Source organism: Hetaerina americana, unplaced genomic scaffold, assembly GCF_022747635.1.
Source record: "Hetaerina americana unplaced genomic scaffold, ioHetAmer1.1.p SCAF_95, whole genome shotgun sequence".
NCBI lineage: Eukaryota > Metazoa > Arthropoda > Insecta > Odonata > Calopterygidae > Hetaerina > Hetaerina americana.
This window is the reverse complement of record NW_027287594.1, coordinates 229,726-254,908: the sequence shown is the minus strand read 5'-3', so window position 1 is coordinate 254,908 and position 25,183 is coordinate 229,726. Positions and strand designations below refer to the sequence as shown.

Here is a 25,183-nt window from a genome sequence, read left to right as displayed (position 1 = left end):
TGTTTGCCTACACACACGTTTAATGGATCAGTTTCTTTCAGGGTAAACTAAATTCACTTCTACTTTGTTACCGGTCAGGCAAACTTTGCGTTGATAGAAGAATGTAGTAAGTTCAAGGTGGTACTTGATCGGAATATGAATCCTAAGATGCGGTTAGAATTGCCCACTGCCAGTCTTTGGGGGTAGCAAGTGGTGCGACGGCACCAGGCCCCGCGCTAACAGGACCCCGCCGAGCCCCCGTATTTTTTTAAATTTCTAACATTATTCTTATTTCCCAAGCGTTTTATGATGTTTTTCTTTTGTTTAAATCGCAAAAGCTGAAAAAATGGAAAACTAAAATAAAACATGAAATTGCTTTAAAATATTTTTTTTAATAACTCAACTTAATTCATCATCATGAGGCCAACCGCAGAAACATTCTTTTACCATTTAAATTAAGCTTACAAATTTAAAAGGTACATGTAAAACCTAATTTTACCGTTAAATTGATTTAAAACTGCAGCGTGGAAGCGTTTTTACGCGTGTACTACATATTCAGTTTTCATGACACAAAATACTGCGGCACACTCTAGTGTCAGTGCGAAGAATAACTTATAAGCGATAGAAAGCTGGCAGTACCCTTCGTCGTTGCGCGGTTATTATTTTCTGTCTTGTAGGAGTCATAATGTTCCCTCCTGATCACGTCGTTACCGCTCCCGCTACATTATAACCATTACGTCAGGCCCCGCGCAGTGGTGGCTGCAGAAGGCCCCGTTTACCAGTAAGGCTGACCTTGGTATTGCCGGCGAATCTGTCGCCCAGGGAATTGGGTCAACGCTATAGTACATCGAAAATCTTGGACCCATATGCTAACACAAGTTATATTAGGTTTGTTTAAAAAGTATCGGTGACAATTTTTTCCTCACGTGTGCGTGAAGTGCTGAATTCAGACCGTTTGTTAAGTGTGCGCATGACTGCAGATCGCATCGGCGTTGATAAGATCACAGTGCACACCATCATCACTTTAAAAATTTGGCAATGCGAAAGATTTGCGCTGAAACTCATTCCGAAGGTCTTGACGGATGACCAAGAGCAGAGTCCAGTGTCTGCTTGCAAAGGCCATCTGCAACGACATCGCGACGATTCCCCAACCCCCTTACAGTCCCGGCTTGGTGCCAGCAAACTATTTCCTTTTCCCAAAAGTGAAATCCTCCCTCAAAGGGCACCGCCATGGTACCCAAAGTGTCGTCGAATGAGCTTGCATACGTACCCTTAAGGACCATCCGCCTACCAGGGAGCCTTCGAGTCGAGGAAAAGCCTCTAGCAAAAGTGTGTTGGCACTCAAGGGATGTACTTGGAAGAATTTTGAAGCATTGTAGCAAACTCTGAAATAAATCCATTTTTCCGAAACCTTTCCCAAAAATTTTATGAAAACCAAGTATATCGTAAACAAACGTTAAAAAAATGATATTTTACGTAGAAAGACATTGACAACAATATTATGAAATATTTTTGAAAGACTGCGGGCAGTCTATAGGTATGTACAGTATGTAAAAACGGGCAAATTTCAAGAATGAATAACTGATCGTAGCACTTTTCCACGTGATAATTTGATTTTTATTTTACGACCGGGTTTCGATGTATTACATCATCATCAGGTCAGGTAAAAAAATTGTGATTTAACTGTTGACTTATTTCCCTGAACCTCTCTGACGAACGACCAAAATGCTTTCGGATTCTCTTTCAAATTTTCTATCTTTTCCTTTTGAACTCGCTTAACGCTTTCCGAAAGTCCTCCTTGGCATTTGCCCTGGATATCTTGCAATTATAATTGATCTCATTCCGTTGGTCGCAAGAGGTATCATCCCTTATATTTTTCATCTTGGAGTGACACAGCCCTTGATGTCGCAAAGATTTTCTAACATCTGCGTTGTATCATCTAGATTCCGTGTTATCTTTCATAAATTTACTGAGAATGGAAATTAAAATTGGGAATGGGAATTACAATATATATGTTTGACGGGATATAAACTTGCATATAACACTGTGTACCTGAAGATGCCACAATGGGACGAAATCTGCATGGGACATGGGTCGAGCACATCAAATAAAATGCTGGAATACAAAGTCGTTCAATTGACTTTAGTAGATTTCCTGGCTTCGGTATATTTCGCTCTCTAAGTTAAAGTAAATTATAGCCTTTTGGTGAGCTGACAACAATATATGAGGCTTAGTAAAAATTCTCCAAGACCACCCCTGAACTTGATCTGAACGACCGGAAGATATTTTGCACTTTTTTGGGCATGGTGGTTGGAACCTTGAGTTATTACTCTTCTCACTTAGACATCTTATTTTTTAATGCCATAAACCCTTTTTTTAATATTTATAGCTAGAGATTTAGTTTTTTTTCTGCAATAGTATATCATTGGTGAATATTTCTGTTTGAATTTTCTGCAAATTATCTGTTCCTTTTTACGGTTGGTGACCTAACACCCCCCGCTACACGCCCTTGCGGCGGCTTGTTTTGCGGGGTATTATTTAGATGTAGATTATAAAATTTTCCATCATATCCCTTTTATGAATAACTGATCGAAGCATTTTTAAACTTGATATATCAAGTGGAAAAGTGCTCAGATCAGTCATTCATTATGTTCGACTTCCACCACATCACGCCTGAAGCTACTCAGCTTTCAAGAAGTTTTCATATCTATATTTTTACACTTGAAACACTTCCGTTCCCTCAGTTCAGTTCTTCTTTGCTCTGACTTCAGTTCTTTTTTGCTTCGATGAAGACATTTGAAAATGTGTCTTTATCTGTGACGACTTTTTGAAAGTGATTTTCTGCTGAATTACGACAACTGGAAAGCTTGCATATGCCTCTCCGTTTGCAAAATTGAGTGGGACAAAAATCGACGTCCCCATTGGCACAATTTTAATTGAACTTTTCATAATAAATTGCTCGTGCGTATTCAACGCCCACAAGTACGGAATGGCAAAGTGCGTGGCTGGGAATTGACCTGGTGAACGAGATCTGGCTTGCGCGGAATCCAATGTCGCAGATAACCCTGACTTTAAAAGCTTACGTTATGGTGAGATATTATTTTTTTCTTTGAAGGAGTTTTATTTGAGTTATGTTTATCCAAGAGTCTTGTCTTAAAGTTAATAAAAGAGTCGGGGTTATTTGTCAGACCACCTAGTTATATTAAAGTAGCCCAGAGTAAGGAAAGATATTTTTACTTTTAAGAGGATGTGTTTTCTGATAGATAATAGAACATGCGTGTACATGTATGATGCAGATGGAGACAAATCTTGAATATGGGAAGATATAAAATCTCAGATTCAAATATGACTTGAGTATTTTTAATTTCACACAGATTATTTTATATATTTATATAAAAAAATATGTGTGTGTGTATATATTACACATATATGTACACACACACACGAAATCCCGCCAAACGGCGAACAAATACTCATTTATATATAAACAGATATAAGGAAAAGGGATAGGAACACACATAAAGGACGAACACAGGAGAGGTGGGGAAGGCGGAATCCAGCAGATCACGAATGCAAAAATATTTCCTAGACTGGGATTTGAACGCCGGATCTTTCCACTTGCCGGGCGGAGGCTCTTAACCACTTGAGCTATCCAGGACACGTAATTTACACTGAGATCTGCGATACTTTATGCAACCAAGTGCCCCGATTCTTTGACCAAGAGATGGCGTTAGGGAGCTGTTTCACCCACCAAAGGAGAAATAGACAACACACACAAGAAGAAAGGATAGTAGTATAGAAATCATACAACATCATAAAGAATAAGAACAGTGCGTTTCGTGGCACACACAGCCAGAGGAAGGAGACGAGCCACATTGGCCTATTGCACATTCAAACGCGAAATCCCGCCAAACGGCGAACAAATACTCATTTATATAGAAACAGGCAAGGTCTACATTTTAACTATACTGTGAAGTGATAACACCATGGCCTAAACAAAGAAAATAATCCAACGAAAGTTCGTACGGTGCCCTGCAACTTATTACCACGTTTTTGTAGTAATCAGCCTTGACTTATTTTTAAAAAAATATATTTAAAAAATCGCCATACAATTGCTTTCGCCATCTTTCATTCCTTCCATTCGCTACAATTCGAGTAAATTCCTCCGCTATGTTAGGTACCGAAATTTGATAAATAACGCAATAGTACCTAGCAACAGGTGCCGGTACAAGCCATCGCGAGATGGTGCTTAGTTGTTTCAGGAAAAACTTTATTCTTAGATATTTCGTGATAAACAGAATACCAAATAAATATGTCCAACGATTTGTAACATTGAGAATAGCAATCGGAAAAAATTGACCAAAAATCACTTCTTAATCGCCGTAAACTGCGGCTGCATTGTAAAAGGGATAATTTTTATTCAATATTACTAAGTAATGCGTATAGAAAACTCGGATATTTATTTCCAAAAACAACACAAGAAGTAAAATAAACGCATCCTATCCGAATGTTAAACGAATTACTTAATGTTTTCCTTCCAAGAAGTTATCTTTTGGTATCGCTGCCATATATATTGCATAATGGCTGCGCAGTGATTTGATGAAGGTGCGAGGTTTGTTTTTTAAACTCAATTATAAGAGTAATAATGTTGAATGCATGACGGCGAAAAAGTTATGATACGCTTAAGTGTTGTCCAATGCCATTAATTTTAGTTTGTGAACCGTATAGTATAGCGGACCGAACTTGAAAATTGTCTTCCATTACAGTATTGTAAATCGAAGTGAAACTCGGTCTTCTTCAAACTTAAATACCTCCGTTCAAAGATCGGTGACCCGACAGTATTTAAAAAACACTAGATCGCTGAAAGCATGTTCAACAATAAATGTAAACATTTATGGTGGACAATCGGGTATTTATAATGAAGGTTTCGCCTTAATAAATATTGGACATGATATGTGATGAACGCTAATAGGAGTGACATCTGTAGGAAAGCATTTGTAGCCCAAAACTGTTAACAATACGTATTTTAAATTAAACAATTACATTCATGTGATACGAATACAGCTTTGTCTCCGAATGGGGAGGGAGCATTGTTTAACGTACGTTTAAGCCGTCGTTCAAAAATGTCCGTAAACGGCTCCATCTGTCCTATTTAATTCAAAAGTTGTCATATTCCATCACAGCGGTCATGGTTTCTGGTCGCTTACGGATAAAAGCAAAAGACATATGGAGAGCACTACTCTACGGCTAAGAAGAAGAACTAGATGGAGATAGAATACACACCTTTAGGCATGAATGGATTGATTAGAAAGAGCATAATGGAATGGAAGAAAATTGAAGGCCTATTCCAGTAAAGGAAGAACAAGAGACAAGTACACAGGGAACAAATTATGGACTTGAGAACAGAGGTGCTATCAGGCAGGGATTGAGAGGGGGAGTTACAGCACTGAATAGAGAATAATGGAGGGCTGCAGTAAACTGATCTTAGGATTGAAATACTCATGATGATGAATGATGGACTGAGATTTGTGCGAATGGCTTTACTTGCACTACAGTACTAAGTTTAAAATACTTCTCTACACATGAAAGAGGAGCTCTGTGGTAGGGTCACAATAAAATAATAGTTAGATACGTGCAATATAATGACTACACTTCTTAGGCTACTTGTCATAAGAATTATTCCATGAGTGCACTCGTTGGCGTTTGTTATGATACCTTATCGTTTGAGAGAAAAATGAAGTTTAAAATCTCTCGATTCAGCCATTTGTCTCTCTAATCTTTGTTTCGCCATCTCTCCTTCAACAGCACAGCGGCGCCAGTTATGAAAATTGTTTACAGCATCTCAAGGAGACCTGTTTCCACTCCATCCAAGTGATTTAATCAGTGATTTAAGTCATTAAATCATTTAGTTATTAGCCCTTGAGTGATCAAACCAACATATTTCATCTAATAATCTAGGCGAGCCATAAAATGTCGCGTTCGCCGGCATATGCATGGTACAAGTGGTGAGCGTGCTGTCCCAAACACCCCCAGCCACATACGCCCACGTGGCGCCTCGCAGGCCAAGCGGTAACGAAGATGTAGACGTTACTCCGAATCAGTCCCAGGCACAGTGTCTATGTATCTCATGTTTTGCATTCTGCAAGGAATGAATCTCCATTCTGGGGTGAAATATCGGTTGTACTCCGTTCCGTCCACGTTCACTTGCGCCCTTGTCGATCCCACCCCTCGATAAACATAATAGCGACAATGATTATCCCCACCGTGTTTTCAACCCTCCCTCTCCCCCTTCCCTACGACCTCCTCCCCTTCAAATTTTCCGCTTGCACGTAGGCGCAAGTAGGTAGCGCTGCGAACGCTGCCGTCTTTGTTTTTAATGCATTAAATTATGCAAACAGGATTCGATCTCCTCGGAATTCCCCATCCCATTGCGGACTGCAAGGGGCGGCAAAGGCTTGCGGGGGTTGAGTGGGGGAGTGAAGGGTAGAATAAGAGGGTGGGGGGTGAATAATTCATGAATACCCATTAGAGGATGGTGTCTGCGTGGCCGCAGAGAGATGAAGCGAAACAGCGTGGTTGTTATAAAAATAAGTTAAAGAAAACTTACGAAGGCTCCGCTGACCCGTTTATACACTCCCATTCGTTTTTGCTCCTCCTGGCCTCTTTGAGCGTTGGCTACGCTTGCTCTCTGAGCTAATCGCATATATATATATATATATATATATATATATATATATATATATATATATATATATATATATATATAGACACACACATATAATATATATATATATATATATATATATAGACACACACATATATAATATATTTATATATATATATTTATGCATATTTAAACTTTGATAAAACATTTAAACAGAAACACAAATAAAGGACACCCACATATGTAGTTTTGACGCTTCGACGGCACGGTCATCATCAGAATTTATGGTAATGAAGACCGAGGCAGTCAAAACTACATGTATGATTGTCCTTTATTTGTGTTTCTGTGTTTAAATGTTTTAATCAAAGTTTTTATATATTTGAGTCGTCACCGAAGAGCGTTCCGTTTGGAATATATGTTCCATGTGAATGAATATTTGTTCGCTATATTTTGTCATGCACAGTTAGGCGGGTTTTCGTGTGTGTGTGTGTATGTGTATTTGTGTGTGTATATAAATAAATAAATATATATATATATAGTGTGTATATATATATGTATATATATATACACACACACTCACTATAAGGAGCGAGATGGCGTTACCCAACAAAAATAGAGAAAAACATAAAAAGGACACTCAAACGTTACAAATTTTAGGCGGCAAGACCACCTTCCTCTGGGGAAAGGACCAATTCCTTCTTTCCGCAGAGGAAGGCGGTATTACCACAGAAAATTTGTGCATTTGTCCTCTTAATGTGTTGAAAAAATATATATGTATGTATATATATATATACACATATATATGTATGTATGTATATAAATGTATGTATATATGTATATGTGTATATATACATTTATATATATATATATATATATATATATATATATATATATATATATATATATATATATATATGCTGCACCTCTCAGGATGCCTTTTGGAGTGATGTCTAAGCGTGACACTGGAGATGGATATACATAATGCATTATAGCATAAAGAAAGTTAGCCGTTCTTTCTGAGGAGAACATTAATTTTTTAACAGAGATGTGCATGTAAAAGATTGGTGAACTTCATTTTTACTATTATTAATTAATAGAGGGGGGCGTGGTTTTCCATTTGGGTAGAGCGCTGGTCAACTGACCAGATGGCTCTCGTTCGTTTTTGATTGACGCCTATGGCCACTCTCTCGGTCTCACCCACGATTGGTTCGATTTGTCGAGTACCTCATCTTCCAGGGAAATCAGGGGCGGCAAATGGAATGAGTAACTTGGCCAACCAGTCGTTATGGACGTGCAAATATCACACGCTGTGTAGGGCTTGTCACACTACATGAGCTCCAGCCTCATCTACCAAACCAAACTTCCGGTAGATTGCTGCGTTTATGGGTAGTGTAAGGAGGTGATGTGTGTAAATAAAGATTTGGATTTGCCTCTGATTAAATTATTCTTCTGTTTTTCGAATATTTTCTAATAAGAATGGAAAATTCATTTGATATGTACATTCTTGAAACGCGTGTATGAGCCATATGAGCGTGTTGGTTACGTATTACAGTCAGGATATGCCACACTAAGGACCGCCAACATTGGGTAGAGTTTGTTGTTATGGGCAAAACAAAAACTTCCGGAATAGTATTGGCACTAATGATATGTTTTTCAGAGTTACCAACATTTGCAAGATATTACGTTGGTATAAAAACCGAAAGACCTAAATCTTATTCCGCTGAGTGTATTTTCAGTTGGAGAATAATGCCTGCTAGACTGTTATCACTGCTGTATTTCTTTAAGTTTCCCCCCTTCTGTCACAACTTTGATAACACTCCCGCTCCTATTGGGAAGAAACCATTTTTGAGCGCGATTTCTGCTTTCCTTTATTCCATCCGAAATGCTTATTACTTCCCTCATCCTCCCTCCATCGCTTTCCCAACATTCTAACCTCTAAATCACAATCCTCAACATTCTTTCGCTTCCCAATATCCATTCAATGTAATTTTCCTGCATTCTTCGAATTTCTCCCAGAAACTTTCTCTCTTTCCCCGACATTCCTTGAAATTTTTCATTTGTGGTCTGCATAGGGAAAAGGATATGTGGTACAACTCTGGGAATATATATAATTGTCATATTTTACTTTTTGCGAATGAGATTCAGTCACTATGCCGTGGTCATGTATTTTGACAATCGCTTTTAGATTGAGTACGTGTTTTTTTATCGTTTATTTCCGTAATATTGTGAAATAAGTAACCAATTGTCTAATTTTCAATGGTGACATTGATTGGTGAATAAATCCCTCGCCATCTCTACCGAAGATCGCGAGTTCGATTCACGTTTCCTTTACGGGCGTTTTATGACGTGGGTTGTCTCAGCTCCTCTTGGAGAGTCCGTTGAGAAATCAAATTTTGCTTGTCTCGCTCCAGTTTGACGCACGAGTCATCAAAGGCAGCAGAGTTAAACAGTAGAAAAAAAACAAAAGGAAACGTTTTCGGATCATCTACGAATGAAATCGCTTGTAATTCATGTCGAGTCGCGAATGCATTGGGTCGCGCTTGAAGGGATGCTCCTCGGCTGCATTCATTTTCATTTCAAATGACGCGCGTCTCTGCGCACACGCAAAAAAAAGAAGTAGGAGCGGCACGATTTCACACAGAGAGGTTTGCTTGGCGGATGCCGCCGACACGTGTTTTGACAGCAGATCGGTCGCCGCCGTCCAAGTGCGGGGTGCTGGAGCGTGACGTCGACAATGAGCTCTTATTGATATTGTTGGGAGCGCCTTTCTCGATCGCTCGACAAGATTTCACCCGTTTGAAACTTTCTTTCATGCCTTTTAGACAGGATATATTTAATATTAGTCCAATTCGTATTTCATCTGTTTTTTACATTTTTAGTATTTTATGTTTTGGACGTCGCTTGATCGTCGTGCTGTCGAGATATTAGAATAAAAATGGTGGTACTATTTATGCGGAATATGGAATTCATAATTTGTACGAGCACGTACTGCGGTATTTATTTCTGGTTCCCCCTTCACGATACTTTGTTCTTCAAATACGTTTGGTGATTTTGCATCTCATCGCATTTGTTTATTATTTTTTTCAACTTTCCTACTGTCAATTGAATAAATGTATGCTGGTACTTAGCTTTCAACGACAAAAGTTAGTGCTTATGCGGTCCCAGTCACCCTTGAGACGTTCTTGAGGAACTCTATGACTGCGTAATGCCAAATGTAAATTATTTTTATTTTAATATCATCGGAAGGAGATTAATGGAATCGCAGGATTGGGTTGTTAACGACCGATTGCCTCGTCCGTTAACGATCGAATGTTTGAGCACCGGAGACAGCGAGAGAATAAATAGGCGTCGCTCCATTACGAATACAAGAGTACAAACTGATGTAAATAACGAGTAAGTAGGTGGGAGTTAACGGGTGTGCCTACCGGCTGTGAATCACTTTGTACTTGGCGCGTCACTGGGAGCTGGACGACAAGTCTCCATATTTCATTTAACGCGTTGCTTAGTGACTTACCTAGGCACGTGTATCCATTGGTAGTCGTAAAACAGTGAAATGTCGAAAGAGCACATTGGAACCGTTCCCAGGACGCTGGGCAGTTGTAAACTTGGTGATGCATCCTGTGAAACAAGATGGTGATTGATAGGGACCTCAGACAAGATTATAAGTAATAGATTTTAGTTTTTGCGGTATTTCTGGACATTCTAATTATGGAATATTATAAATTGATTTTTAGGGCAAAGCCAAATCTGGAAAAAGTGTTATATATATATATATATATATATATATATATATATATATATATATATATATATATATAATATCTGTTTCTGTATATATATATATATATATATATATATATATATATATATTTATGCGTTAGTTATAGTCCCATGGCGTTATTGTTAAAGTAATTCTCAAAACATGCTTGTTTATCGCAGTGATATTTAGAAGTTTTACCGATCAATATTAGAAATCCAGATAAAAATATTCTTTCACATAGGGACTTAAAATCCCTAAATAGGACCTGTCTAGTGGCGGACACCTGTGCATGTTAGGGGGAAAATTAGTTATAAAAAATTGTTAATTTTAACTAGTACAGAATATTTTTGGTGTATGAAATAGGATGGATGAAAATGAGCCACAACCACTTTTACGAGGATCGCAACCATATTAAGGCTGACCATGCAGAACTGGAAAGCATGAGAGGGAAAAAGTGAATTAAGCTGCGGCCATGCAACTTGAGGTCTAAATGGTAACTCTAGCTATTTTAGCGACAAGATACAGTAGTTAACTATAAAAACCATTACAGAATTACCTAAAAAGTGTTTTTTACATTACATAACAAATTTACTTGATCGCGTGCATCGTAGAGGAGCTAGATTTGTAAAACGTTGTTATGATAAACTAAATAGTGTATCCAAAATATGAGATCAGCCAGGCTGTGAATCAGTCACGGAGCAAAGGTAAAATTGCAGATTGGAACTCTTGCATAAATTGGAAGGATGTCTCTTCAGCAGTGATGTTGAAAATGTGCTGTTACCCCCATCGTACTAGGGTAGAAGAGATCATGCTAGTAAAATTAGAGTTTATTGTGGAACAGATAGAATTAAGATGTCATTTTTTCCACGAACGATAATGGATCAGAATATCATTGTCTGACCGCGGTAGGGTCATATTCGGGTAAAATTACTATATTCTGGCGTGTATTCACCCCCTGCCACACATGCTGGAGGAAGACCCAATTCAAAACAAGGGTCAGTTCGCCTAATAAGTTATTTATTTGTTTTACGAAGAAAAGGAATAAATATTAACCGAAACCATTTAGATGACAGGCCCTCACCATAGAAATACAAGTCATGCAGAATTGAGAAGTAAGAAGAGGATATTCTACTTTTACATGGACATGCAAATCATAAATGAACTTGCAGACCAACGGATTCGAATTCATCAGGGGGAATAAAATAATTTGAATTATCTCGGTTGAATACCTTGAGTTTGAAAGAAGTTCAAAATTCACCGTTCTTTTTGTTGTTGAACTAATATTTTCGTGTGGAATGCTGAATTCTTTCAGTTCCATATTTATTCGAATCGCTCTCTTTACTGTTTTAAGATGGAAGGAGGTTCCAATTTAACTTTTAAAATGATTTTCCTTATCTTCTCGCCCTAATTTTCCTCTCGTATTTTCAGGTGCACCTGTACTTCTCGGCGCTGCCGGAGGAGGTGGTGCCGTACGTGGGCTCCGCGGGGGAGCGCTACCGCGTGCGGCAGCTCCTCCGCCAACTGCCCCCCCACGACCATGAGCTGCGCTACGCCTCGCACGCCCTCTCCCCCGAGGAGCGCAGGGAACTGCGGCTCTTCTCCGCCCGGAGGAAGCGGGACTCGCTCGGCAGGGGATCCGTGCGACCCCTACCCGCGGGCTCGCCACCACAGCCCTGTCTCGCGGTCAGTACCCACCCACCCACCCGCCCGCTGTCTCCTCGTTTCGTGCCCACGCACATCATAGAGTGCACGTGGGTCGGGTGAAGAGTGCTGATGGCAACGCTGCCAAAACCTGCATGTCTAACAATATGCTCATTCAAATGTATTCTTTCTAAAACCTTTCAACAATGTTCTGTAAACTGTGTTACTTCAACAATATCATCTTGCCAGTTTCTCTAGAATGCCTTCAGCTCCCTTGCCAATGTTTCCTCAAATATATTCCTTCGGCTTTTTCATCAATACGTGCTCAAAAATGTTCCTCCAACAACTTTTCTTCATTTCCTGCACCGAATTTCTTCAGAAAATGGCATCCCTCTGTCCCTACTTCAATTTTAATTTGTTTATTTCCTCCAACAACGTTCCTTCATCTCCTTCATTGATGCCCCTTCAACAGTGTTCCGCAAATTTCATTCCATCGTTTTTTTCCATCGATTTTGACGCGTAATCTGATGTCATCTGTTCTCAAATCACCATACTGTAGCCGTGTTCAAATGTTCCGGAGTCAGTTATCTTGTAGATTTTAAGATTTTTGAGAACATTTTGCCAATGAACTTGAGGCCATCTCAATAGAATTAGTAAGCTTCAATGTGCTTAAAGGAAAGCCGGGAAAATGGAATCATTGTACTTTTTCACAGAATTCTGTTTCATCGGTCACCGACCAAGGATTCAAATTTAACATGCAAGCATCAAAGATACTACCGAACACCTTGATGATCACGTGTTACCGTCGTATCCACGGCCGGTGATCCATAAAATAAACTCCCGTTTAGAAGTACAACGGTGCTCGTTCCGATGCCATTCTAAGTAAAGTCGAGACATTCTGATTTGATACGATAATAGCGTTCATTTGTTTCATTCGTGTATAACAGAAACGGGAACACAATATTCCCTCGGTCTGTCTTCCTTTTTTCCTTTCTCACGTTCTCTGAGATTGCAGCTTGCAATCTGATCCCCTTTCCACCTACAATGGCGTTCTCCGTCAACAGACCCGGCAACATTGGCCTTAAGGGCCAAAAGTCCGGATGCAGCAATTATTTCTTCTCCTCCATTTGGTTTAATATTTATCGATAATGATATATCCTCATTAATTATTAATAATTAATCATTACACTCGACTTCATTTGTTGATCAATGGTTGGATGAGCCTTTTGTTATCTATCAGGTTGACGATTTGATTACGGATGTACGTATCTTACTTGAGTTCCGTGGAATCCAAATAAAATCCAAACAGACTAGGAAACGATCGGATATTTGAAAAAAGGTGTTGATATTATATTGATACTTACATTTATGCACTGGAATTTATACACAATATTTAAACGAGGAAATATCCTTGGTAAATCCGGTATCTGGTAACCCTCAATAAAGCTGTGGTCATTGATGCAACCATAAAATCATAGTAATAAATTCGAAATAGGGTTAAATAGGCTACGGCAGATTTCAAATAGTCCCTCAAATATTACTGTGTGAATTTCACAGTTTGAGGATTTAAGGGTGTCATGAACAAGAAAACTAGGTAGTCTTTCCTCTGTAGCCGTACCTAAGGTGTCAATCCTCAGTATCAGTACGTACGGCAATAGCCATAGGTGTTTCTCGGGCATGTTGTTATCAGGCTATGATACATTTCGTATTGAGAATATAAAAATGCTCAGAGTTTATCACCTAGGGTGAGAAAACTATTGCTACTGGTGCCGAGGTACTGGCACCTCTGCTACTAATCGTATGTGCCCATACCTTAGCACAAGTCTCTAAGGTAATAAATAATTCTAGATGTCAATGGCTACCGTCGGATTCAAAATAGTAGAACCGTAGACTTTAGAAGTGTGTTCTTCAGGTTAATTTTATCGTAGGTCAAGATATTTTATCCATGCATAAATACATGGTAAAAATCAACTAGAGTATATTTTAAAGTATGGGATTTTGAAAAAAGAAAAACACGCAAAGGAGTTGAGAAACGAAAGAAGGAACTTAGGCTAACTTCGATTTCTCGAAGAAATATGGATGCGTTCGTAAAATACTTGTTTGTCTTCTTTGGGCAGTCAGTGAAGTAGTTGCTAATAGTTTAATTAATTAATTATTAATGTGTATAACGAATGTTGCATTAATGGTGTCCGGTCGCCCTCGATGGGTCGCGGGGCGTCATTAGTGCGTGGAAGTAGTGGAGTAGAAGTAGAATGGCCTAACACCCCCTGCCAAACGTCCTCTGATACGGTGTGCGGGGAAGTGTGCACATGTAGATTACTCGCTGCATGACCTGTCTGCACAGATGTAATCATCCCGTCTGTCCCTTTCACAGTGCGGGGAGACGGTGCCGCCGGGGGAGCTGGTGGTGTACGCGGCCCGTCTAGGCCCGGGGGCCTTCACGCACCCCGCCTGCTTCACTTGCTGCGTTTGCGGCGAACTACTGGTGGACCTCATCTACTTCGTAGGCGCGGGGAGTCGCCTGGGCGCACTCGACGCCTCCTCCTCTCTCGACGCCTCCTCGCCCTCCGGCCAGCACCGCCGCAAGCGCAGTACCCTGCCGCTCTTCTGCGGTCGTCACCACGCAGAGACGCTCAAGCCGCGGTGCTCGGCCTGCGACGAGGTAGGTTACTCACCATTATTATTATTATTATTATTACTATTAGCAAGGCGAGTCTGCTGGCGAAGGTATGTCTGTGATATGTTCAGGGACTAAAGCCTTCCATACTTTGAAACCTGGTCATACTAAAACCTGTAATTATAACGAACTGTACTTCAATTGCTCGTTGGTAGAGTTCCTTGGTTCTCTCCAGAATGTCTGCTCTTTTCAAGCCTCTTTAGAATTTTCCTCTCTCTATAAAATAAGAGAGATTAAGTGTGGAACAGATAGATTTAAGATGTCATTTTTTCCACGAACGATAAGGGATCAGAATAACATTGTCCGACTGCAGTAGGGGTTAAAATATTCGGGTCAAAATTAATATGGTGTGTATTTATCCCCTGCCACACACCCTAGTGGTGGCTTGCAGGGTACTTAAAAATACTAATACTAAAATACTCAACCACTCTTGCCCTGCATTCACCCCTCTCTCTTAGTCTGCAACAGCAATGTTGCCACTCATTGAGGCATGAAGAGATCTTGTGAGAGATTATATTAGTGTTGGGAGTGAGGTCTCTAGTTTAATTTAAAAAAAGCGAGGGTCAATGCATTTCTGGTTATAGAAATCAATTCAACCTCATGCCTAAAGAATTATGAGAATAGGCATAGTGAAAGGCCAAGTGAAAACCTTGGGGTTTTCGTTAATATTGGATCCAATAAAAGGAAAGCATAATATGAATGTCTCTGTGTGTGCACAAAGAAACTAGGGCTCATTAAATGAACACTGGGGATATTATATTCTGATGGAAAAAGCTAAGGATGAGTGTTGTTTTATGTTGTTCAGAGCTTATCTAAAATAATAATCAAGGGGGCCCTGTAGGGGAGGTCCTAATTTTAGAATTGTCATTTAATATTTTGAAGCACTTTTTCATTGCTGTAAACTTTTTGGTTTCTTCTTCAATAGTCTTCTTTGAAACATTAATGATTTTATGACCACATTGTGCAATATAGGCATGGTTTAATGAAGAGTCTCATTCCTTAATAAATCTGTGCCGGTAACTAATGATAAACTGTTTATGGTACAGTACTTTCTTTGGCACCTGAACTCTTCTGTTCCCAAAACCCTTCCTCCTATTAATCTTTTCATTACTCCTGTAAATCTGCTTCCTAGTCCATAGTCCATAGTCTGCTGTAGGTTCTCTGAGTATATCCCATTTTAATTTTTTGTTTTATTTCCTTTATAAGGATGTAGAAAAATATTGAAAATCATGAGGTTTATTCTCTTAATCCTTGTCCCTCTCAGCATTGGCTGCATTCGGTCTCTGACATCTGGCTCTTCATACAGTCTGAAAATTACTTTTGTTCAATCCTATTTTCTTCTCCATCATCTTTCTTTCTTCTTCATTATTTCCGGCCCTGGTGGAGGTGGAGTAACATCCTCACCTGCCAATTCAGAGTTCACAGGTTTGATTCCCACCTTGGTAGGTTTTCCTCCACCAAGGGTATGTATGTTTATAATTGCATTCGATGTATGTGTAATGTTTAGGGGTTAGGTGGAAGATGGGGCTATAATGTGTCTCAATCTCACTCCAATTAAGTCTTTAAATGAATAATTAAAAAATGACACACTTTTCCAATGGTAAATATATCAAAATGCTTTCTGAGATGGTATTGGTTCTATGCATGATGAATTCCATGTGCCATTCACTCAATGTGTTTCTTGTTTCCCTGGCAACAGATCATCCTGGCAGAGGAGTGCACTGAGGCAGAGGGCAGGGCGTGGCATATGTCGCATTTTGCATGTATGGAGTGCGACCGTCGCCTTGGGGGAGAGCGATACATAATGAGGGAGGGGCGGCCCTTCTGCCTCTCGTGCTTTGACGCACTCTTTGCTGAGTACTGCGACTCATGCGGTGAAGCCATTGGAGTCGACCAAGGTCAGTCCCCTTGCCCCCAACATTCGATGTCCCCCTCCCACTACTTACCCATTTCCTAACCAAAAGTTTGGCTCAGAACTGGAAGGTATGTTGTATGCTTAATTGAATTTCTCTTATGTTGTTGCAATTTATTGATATTCATTTACTCTGTTAGTTTCACCATCACTATGCAATGCAGTCCAACTGAATGTTTTTGGATGAAGTTGACTTTTTTCAACTGTTCATAGTTTATATTTTAAATACAATGCACATAAAATTACATTAATATTAATCAATTACATAATTGTCAACATTTATTGTCTATAAACTGTTAATCACATTTACTGCATTCTGGATTCCACTTTTGTTTTGCCAATTTTTGTCTTGTAAATCCCTGCTTTTTTTAATTGCATATACCACACTATAATACTTAGTAGTTTTCAGTTTACCTCTTTCACTTCTTTTTGTGGGTTTAGAGTGTCATATCTATGTTGATCATCACTCCTATTTCAGCCATCTAATTATGTCTGTACTAGTTTAATATTTTCCCTTCTTCAGTGTCTATGACATTTATCTGCACTGTTGCATCCATTGCACATATGATTTTACATTGTCCTTTTTCCCTTAAAAGTTTTATTTAAAGAAATCAATCATGTTTTTTAAACTCTCTCCTAAAAAGATTGTTTGTTTTCTATTAAACCAGCATAAACCAAGGTTTCTGTCATTTGTGATGATGGTTTAATTGAGGAGTTTAATGTTGGAATGGAGATTGTGTTAACTATGCTCAAAAAATGATAAGAAGAATAATACTTCAGATGTAATAAAAAGGGATCATTCCCCTTTGTAATCCAATCACAGCTGGTGTTGAGTGTGGCCCCTCTGTTCTTCCTTCTTCTTATGAGAGATCTCGCCATCATTGATATACTCTAAGATAAATAGTACTGAATACTGGTACTCATATTATGCCAACAATTGTGTTTTTCTTAATTTTGCATCAATATATTCCACCAAAACACACCTGAATCGACTGATTAATGTCTTTCAGTTTACTTGGTGGATGGCAATAATGATTTTTGAAATAATTTAATGGGGAAACCTAAGTACATATTTAGCATGGCTAAACAAGCCCATTTGGATCATCTTCATGAGCCTGTCAGCCAGTCTTCTCAGTTTTTTTTTTCTTTTAGAATATTAGCAATAACTTTTCAGAATTTATTCTGAACCTCATTCTGTCCACATTTTGTTCATAAATGCCATTTAAATAGGGTTACCACATGTCCCAAATTTCAATTACGTATACTCTATCTTTATTCCACCCAAAAGATATGGTAAACCTAATTAAGTGTAAATCATTTTCAAGGTATGTCATTCAAAATTTCTTCTGGGCCAGCAGGGTATGGTGGCATATGTAATCTATCCAACCCCCAGAGGCCTGGGTTCGAATCCCCTCGATAAGGCAGGGTTTCTCAGTGGTATTACATGAAGAGAGCCCCTTAAGTGGATTGCACTGTCCATCAGATGGGACGTTAAATTGTGTGGCCCCTTTGTGCCTGTCATAACTAAGAGTGGGCAGTTGCCGGTGTCAGAGCTTTCTCTCCACAAAACTCCTCCAATTCCCCGAATATCCTATTTCTACTCTTGAGTCACCCACCTCTCCCAAATGATGCAAATGACTTTAGCTGTCAATTGCTTCCCCTAATAGTTAATATGTAGCAAATAATTTTTTAATTAATCACTGCCAATTTGCAATTAAGAATATGCTGAAGGCTTTTTGTTTTTAAATACATACCATTATAATTTACAAAGAACAGTACCTAAAAGCTTTGTTAAGCTTAGGATACCAGAAGTTTCTTTTGTATAAATGGAGCTTAGGCCATTTAACAATTTCCTTGAGTTATAATTGGATATAAAGTCATGAATCCATCTTTCTTTTTATTTATTTATATTTTCCAGTTATTGGTAGCATATACCAGCCCTATCCACATGCTCTACACTAATTTGAAAATGAATACTCTCCATACTTGTGGTTCATGACATTCTATTTTTCTTCACAATTCTCATCCAGTCATTCTTATTTTGGTTATTTTGTCTTCCTATTACTCCTTCATTGCCATAAACTACCTCTTCCTTCACTCTTCATCTTTTTTTCTACTTCTCCCCTATCACATATTTTGATAAGGTCTAATCTGATGCAACGGAAATTCTGTTGCCACAGATGCAATCAATGGTGGTGGGAAAAGTTAGACATTTTTGTGTGTTTGGATTTTGCAATTTTTTCATTATAACTTTATGTTCTCAAGTTATTTTTTATTTGTAACCAAAGTTACTCAGGGTGGTCTCTTCTTTTATTTTGTAGGTCAAATGAGTCACGAGGGTCAGCATTGGCATGCAACGGAGCAGTGCTTTTGCTGCAGAATATGCCAAGTCCCACTTCTTGGAAGGTAGGGGTGAACTATTTTTTTGTGTGCTTGTTTTGATGGGAGGTTTTCTGGTCTGCTCATTTGATTATATGCCATATTCCAAGTTCCTGTGAATGCACCTTCATAAGTGCAAGAGAACATTTACGTATTTTATGAATCATCGTGGTGGGAAGGTCTTCAAATAAATCAAACATTTGACAGCATTTTAGGGCATAAATAACTTTTGATTGCAATACCCATTATTGAATTCTTAACTCTCTTAGTTTTGCAGAGATTTAAAGAAAAATGTCCATCTTTTAAGAAAAAAATATTTGATTAATATCAATTTAGAGCTTTTCTTATTCCACAAAAAAATTAATAATTGTGATAAAAAAGTCAAAAAAGTAAAAAGTGATAACTTTATTTTGCCTCAATGCATCCAAATTATGATTATTGCAGCATAAATATATTGATTGATATATTAAAGATAAAGTTAGTGCTGTGGCATATCCCACAGTTTCTTGGAAGTTATCGGGAAAAACTTTTTTTTAAATTGGAATTATTGTTTCTGTTAGAAAAAATGAGTTACTAAATCCATATATCACTGTTACATGGGTAAAAAACAACTTATAAAGTTGATGGAAGGTGACATGAAAGATGGGTTGTCACAGAAATTAAGTTTATGTAATGATTTACCTACTCTTTCCAATGATATTTTATTAATTTCTTGCTCCATTGACATTACTGAGTGGGACTTGTAATCAGAAATGCTCATTATAAGCGTGATATGCCCAGCATTGTCCTCGTTATAAAAAAATAGTTTGTTCTGTAATTTAAGTATTGACTTAATAATATACTTATATCCTATAACTTTTCCGATGGTGTTTTATGAACATTCAATGCAGTTGGAATTTTTGGCATGCAATTTAGAAAACACATTTGTATAATATTACATTATGTTTGGGTAAAAATAATTTCAATGGTGAATGTGAATCGTGAAAAAAATAGTGAATATCAAATTGAAAATAGAAAAACTAATGAAACGAATGTGAGCTTTCAAAATGTAAATATTCTGTAATGCAAAAAAAACTTTATTTTAGAGATTTAAAATTCTTTTTTGTTTTTTTAAATTTTTTTTTTACTTTAGAGCTAAGAACTAACTTTTTCTTTAATTTTAATGAAATTAATTGCCTTATTAAATGTTGGTTCTGGTGAATAAATTTTGTTTTGAATTTCTTTTGGCACTTGTATTATTCAATATTTATTTACTTCTTGAGAAATATTTAGCAATCTTTGCTACAATTGAGGAATAATATTTGTTGTTGAGGTGGGGTGAATATGATACTAATCTTAATTATGACATACCTTTCGTAAACATCTCATTTGCAAGATTTTCATTTGAAATTCATTCCAATTTTTTCTTCCAGGCCTTTCCTACCTCGAAGGGGTGCAATTTACTGCTCCATAGCATGCAGTAAAGGGGAGCCACCCACGGCTTCCAAGGAAGAGCGGAAAGATCCAATGACCAATGGCAATAGGAATGAACCACCCCTGTCACCCTACAGCCAAGCTTCTGCAAACGCCATGACCACTCTAGCTCTTCCAGATTGTCCCAAGGAGTTCCAGACGACAGCCAAGCTGGCCTCCAACTCTTGCATGTTCCCCGAACCTAACCACAACAGTGCTCCGCAGCCCATGATGTCCCAAATTTGGCATCGAAGGCGGGAGCCATTCTCGGAAAAGCTGGATCAAGTTGATTCAATTCCGAAGGAGCCCCTGGGTGGCCAATCAGTTGCGAGCAAAGGGTGAGTACAATATCAAGTTTATTTATTTAGTAAACAAATACTATGTTGATTTTTATTGTTAGATGATTTCCCTAACCAGGCACATTGATTTGAAATGTGGTCGCTGCATTTACAATTTTATATTTTCCCAAATCATTTTACCCTTAATAGTTCCTTTTACCTTTTTTTCTGGGGGTCAGAACTAATCAATATCATGGGCATAGCATCAGCTGACTAAACTTTTAGTGAGTCATTCATTTGTAATAAATGCCACCAAAAATTTCTTCAATGTTAATTTTCTTTCATTTTAGACATAACTTAGGCAAAAATATTTTTTTTTAATACTATATACATGTAAACCCATGGTGTAGCTAAGCATCAAATGAGTTTTCTTAACTTTATAAGAACAACATGAAATTAAAATATTTCTAAATTATTTATGATTTATGTCAGTAACCTAGGCTTAGCTTTGAAATTTCATGCTCACAGGTATTGTATTTGCATTTTATTTGCTTACTTGTATTTTTATCTTCTTTGTACTCTGTATTATTCCTATCAGTTAAAATATCAGTCATTGTAATTAATGTGATATATCTGTGTAGTAATCAGTCAGCATAGATTTTAATAAATTTTCTTCAAATTTTGACGGTAATGGTTCATTCATACCATTTCATTTGAGTGTGCCCATAAAACAGAGCCTATGCTCTTGAAGAGGGACTATTTGTTTCAGAATTACTCTTCATTCACTTATCAATCTTTAAATTTTTGTCCAGTAAAATTCAGTAAAACCACACAATTGCATTTGAAAAGATGAACCTTAATTTCTATGAAGCTAGTCAAAGTTTCTCTTCAATTAATCAATCAATCAATTAATTCTATTTATGGCCATTAAAATGAAAGTACCAGGATTCAAATTCTAATGTAGAGTAGCGAATAGTTATTTAGCTTGCCTCATGCTGATTGACACACAGAGCAAAAAATACATGCGTGTAGTCACGGAGAGACTTTCCTTTAGTCAAAATTCCTATGTTTGAGAAGTGACCATTCTATCAAGGTTATAATGGTCTTTTTTTCATTAACCAAAATCCATGTATGCCCAATAGGCTGTGTTTCTGTGATCAAGGTGTTGGAAAGATTGTGATTGGTAGGTTGCTGTGATAACAACTTCTCCTTGATATGGATTGAACTAAAGGATCACTCTGAACTTTAAAAGCCTATTTTCAATGTAGGTTTGCTCTATGGAGATGAATCTGGGCTAACCTGAATGTTACTCATCATATTATCTTAGGACTGGCACAAGGGTTTTTGGTATCCTGAATGATAGTGCGCGAATGTGCTTTGTACGTTGTCTTAATGGTGGGATAAATTTCTTTGGAAGAATAACTAAACAAGAGAGCAACACAATGCAACAGTTTCAAAGTGTAAAAATCCTTTGCCTCGGCCAGGGTTTGACCCTGGATCCCTCAATGTTTGGCCAAGAGCTCTAGCCAATTAAGCTATCGAGGCATCCTCTTACACTCCGAAATTTTGGGCAGCTTTAAAGGAAGAAGATGTTATGGTGAAATACCATGCATATAAGTGCAACTGGACATCTAGGTTAAGGCAAATGATATTTACTCTTTGAAATTGTTGCATTGTAATGCACATTAGTGAATGACTCCATTAAAAGTTACTGTCATGCCACCTCCTGCAGTTTCTTATGATTTATGAGAGCGGCAGTTCATAAAGGACTGTCTCAAGTGTTCTATAATATCAAGACCTCAATCATAGATGGGATTAGGGAATGATGCAGCTCAGAACTTCTCTTCTGTCTTGTCATAATTCTCTCTGTCTTCTTGGATTCCTTGAAAATCAAATTTTGCATAATCATTTCCAATCGCAATATCACCACTTTTCCAGCATATTTGAGATTTTGGAATCTCACATTTGTTGGGATTGATGTTTTGACAATGTGGAGAAACTCTTCCAAGAGTTTTATAGTGATTTGAAGTACTAAATACATGTATTAATACGTGATGCATTCAAGTTCTACATTATTTCTATTTCTCCTGACTGCTTATGCTAGAAAGTTGAATATTTTGTTGATTCTCAAGGGGATCTCCCTGCAGACATGCCTGTTTCTTACAGCACCATGGTTCCATGTTTCCCAGGAATACTGCTTTAGGTATCCCTTTGGTCCACTAGGAAAACTGGCTGATCTGTGGTGCAGACTTCTTCAGTTTCTTGCCACACTATGACATTCCGCCTTCTTTGAAATGTCATCCACCTTCGACAAATACGTGGCTTTAAAACTTGAAGATCCCTCAAATACAAATTCATACCCACTTGTTCATTAGATAGATCACAAAACCACTTAATTAGGACATTCTTTTATTTATTATTTATATTTATTTTATTTTTATTTATTACATTCTATATTTTACTGCCACAAGGGTTAGATGATGGAGGTCATGAACCCTTTGAACCTCCCCCTGCTGGGCTGAAAGGCCAAAAATTTTCACTAGAGTATGTGTACACTAATGACTGTGCCTCCTTATGGTTTTGATGTTGTCTGATGAAGCACTGATGGATGAGGGCTTGATTCTATAATTTCTTTCAAAGGTTGGTGTCGCCGTACGACTTGGAGGGGTCGACCCACTGCTCCCCGGAAACGAGGAGGCGATCTCAGGTGTACGAGCCGCAGGCCTCCCGCCAACCCCCACCCCCTCCCCCATCCAACCACCACGCCCCCCACACGCCCCCGCACCATCCCTTCGCGCACAGCCCCAACCATCACCAACACACCCCCGCGTACCCCACGCCCCCACACCCCTACCGGGGGCAGCTGCCGCACCAGGGCCTGCCTCCGCCTCTGCCCTCCCAGCCACCCCCGCTCCCATCCACGCAGCCACCGCCACCTCCCTCCCACCAACCACCGGCGTACCCACATGCCCCTCAGCCCCCGCCCCCGTCCCAGTTCTCCCCTTCACAGCCACTCCCTCCCCGCCCGGGGCAGCAGCACTTCGCCCCCAGCCCGCACCACCACTACCCGCCCCCGCACCATATCACCCCCCACGTCATGGCCCACCGCCCACCACCTCCAGGCATCCTCCAAGCGCAGCACCAATACCCGATAAACCCCCAGCACCACCACCAACAGCACCCACCACAGCAACAGCTACCGCCCCACAGGAACCACAACCCCCACGGCCCCCAGCCCCCCTCACAACCCCATCAGATCCCCCCAACCCCTCCGACGCACCCGCTCCCACCTCCGCCTCAGTCTTCGGCCTCTTCTTCCTCGCACCCCAGCCCCGTCCCGGCGGATCCTCAACAGCCCCCGCCGGCCCCTCCCGAGGGCCTCCCACCGTCCCTCACGCAATCCGCCGCCGCCACCCCCCAGCCCACGCCTCCCCGCTCGGCCCAGTCCTCCCCGTCGCTGCCCCCGCCACCCTCCTCGCAGCCCCCATCCCCACGCCTCTCCCACCAGCCCCCGCCCACTAAGTCCCTCTCCCTAGAGGCCATCGTCCACGTGGTCGACCGCCCCGCGGCGCCGCCCCTTGCGGAGCCCTCTTCCATCCTCGCCAACGCTGGCCAGAGGGAACCGTCCGCCAGGTCTCCCGACCCCCTCTCTCCCCCGCAGGCCCCCAGGGGCGTGCTCCTCTCGCCCTCCTCAGACGGTGGAGGCCGCGGAGGTCGAAATGCTGACGGGATGACGTCCTCGGGAGGCGCGCGCCCCCGACTGGGGGTCCGCTTCATGCCGGACGAGGTGGTCCTGGACGAGGACGACCGCTGGGCCCTGCGCAAGACGGCCTCGGACTCGAACGCGCGTGACCCCGCCGCCTGGAACCGCTGGAGGTCGCGGAGGGCGTCATTGGACGACGGAAGCTGCTCCACTTGCTCCTCTTCGAGTTCGTCGACGGACGAAGAGGCGGTCTACCGACTGCCGCCGCAGCGGGCCTACGGAGGCGTGCGGATCTCCTACGTGCCCAACGACGCGATGGCATACGCCAGGGGGGGCGAAGGGGGCCTTCAGCCGCGGCAGAGGTCCACATCGACCAGCGGTGGTGCGCCCTTGTCCCCTGGGAAGGACGACAAGAGCTGCATAATCTCCTGAGGGCATCGCCGCGACCGGCTGTGAGAGCATGCCGGTACTTACTGGGAACGCTCTGACACCGGGGGCTTATGCGCGGTGTGGACCGTTCTCTTGGTCAAATTGAACTTCATACCAAACCACAGTAATCAACCAGAAGGTTGACTAGAGAGGTGAGGGTAGAGCTCACCCATAATCCACATCCCTATGCATTGGGTGAAAAAACATTTACAGGGTATAATAATGAGGGGGACTAGTTCTAAATACCTTATTGTGCTGCCTCCATTGTGTGTCCCAGAAAGATGTGCTTACCTTGATCAACAGCTTGGG

At 40.1% G+C, this 25,183-nt stretch overlaps 1 protein-coding gene across 1 annotated transcript in view; it reads left to right on the top strand.

Annotated features, from left to right (window-relative positions):
• LOC139699867 (prickle planar cell polarity protein 3-like) overlaps positions 1-24,877 on the top strand; it is a gene marked incomplete at its 5' end in the record, with an annotated part of 55,095 nt that extends 30,218 nt beyond the window's left edge. Inside the window, 7 exons of the mRNA XM_071598293.1 lie at positions 11,832-12,086; positions 14,419-14,547; positions 14,620-14,706; positions 16,421-16,619; positions 18,955-19,039; positions 20,425-20,680; positions 23,606-24,877. Of these exons, the coding sequence (XP_071454394.1) occupies positions 11,832-12,086; positions 14,419-14,547; positions 14,620-14,706; positions 16,421-16,619; positions 18,955-19,039; positions 20,425-20,680; positions 23,606-24,877 (2,283 nt within the window). The remainder of the gene's footprint in view (positions 1-11,831; positions 12,087-14,418; positions 14,548-14,619; positions 14,707-16,420; positions 16,620-18,954; positions 19,040-20,424; positions 20,681-23,605) is intronic.
• Positions 24,878-25,183: the final 306 nt, after the last annotated feature.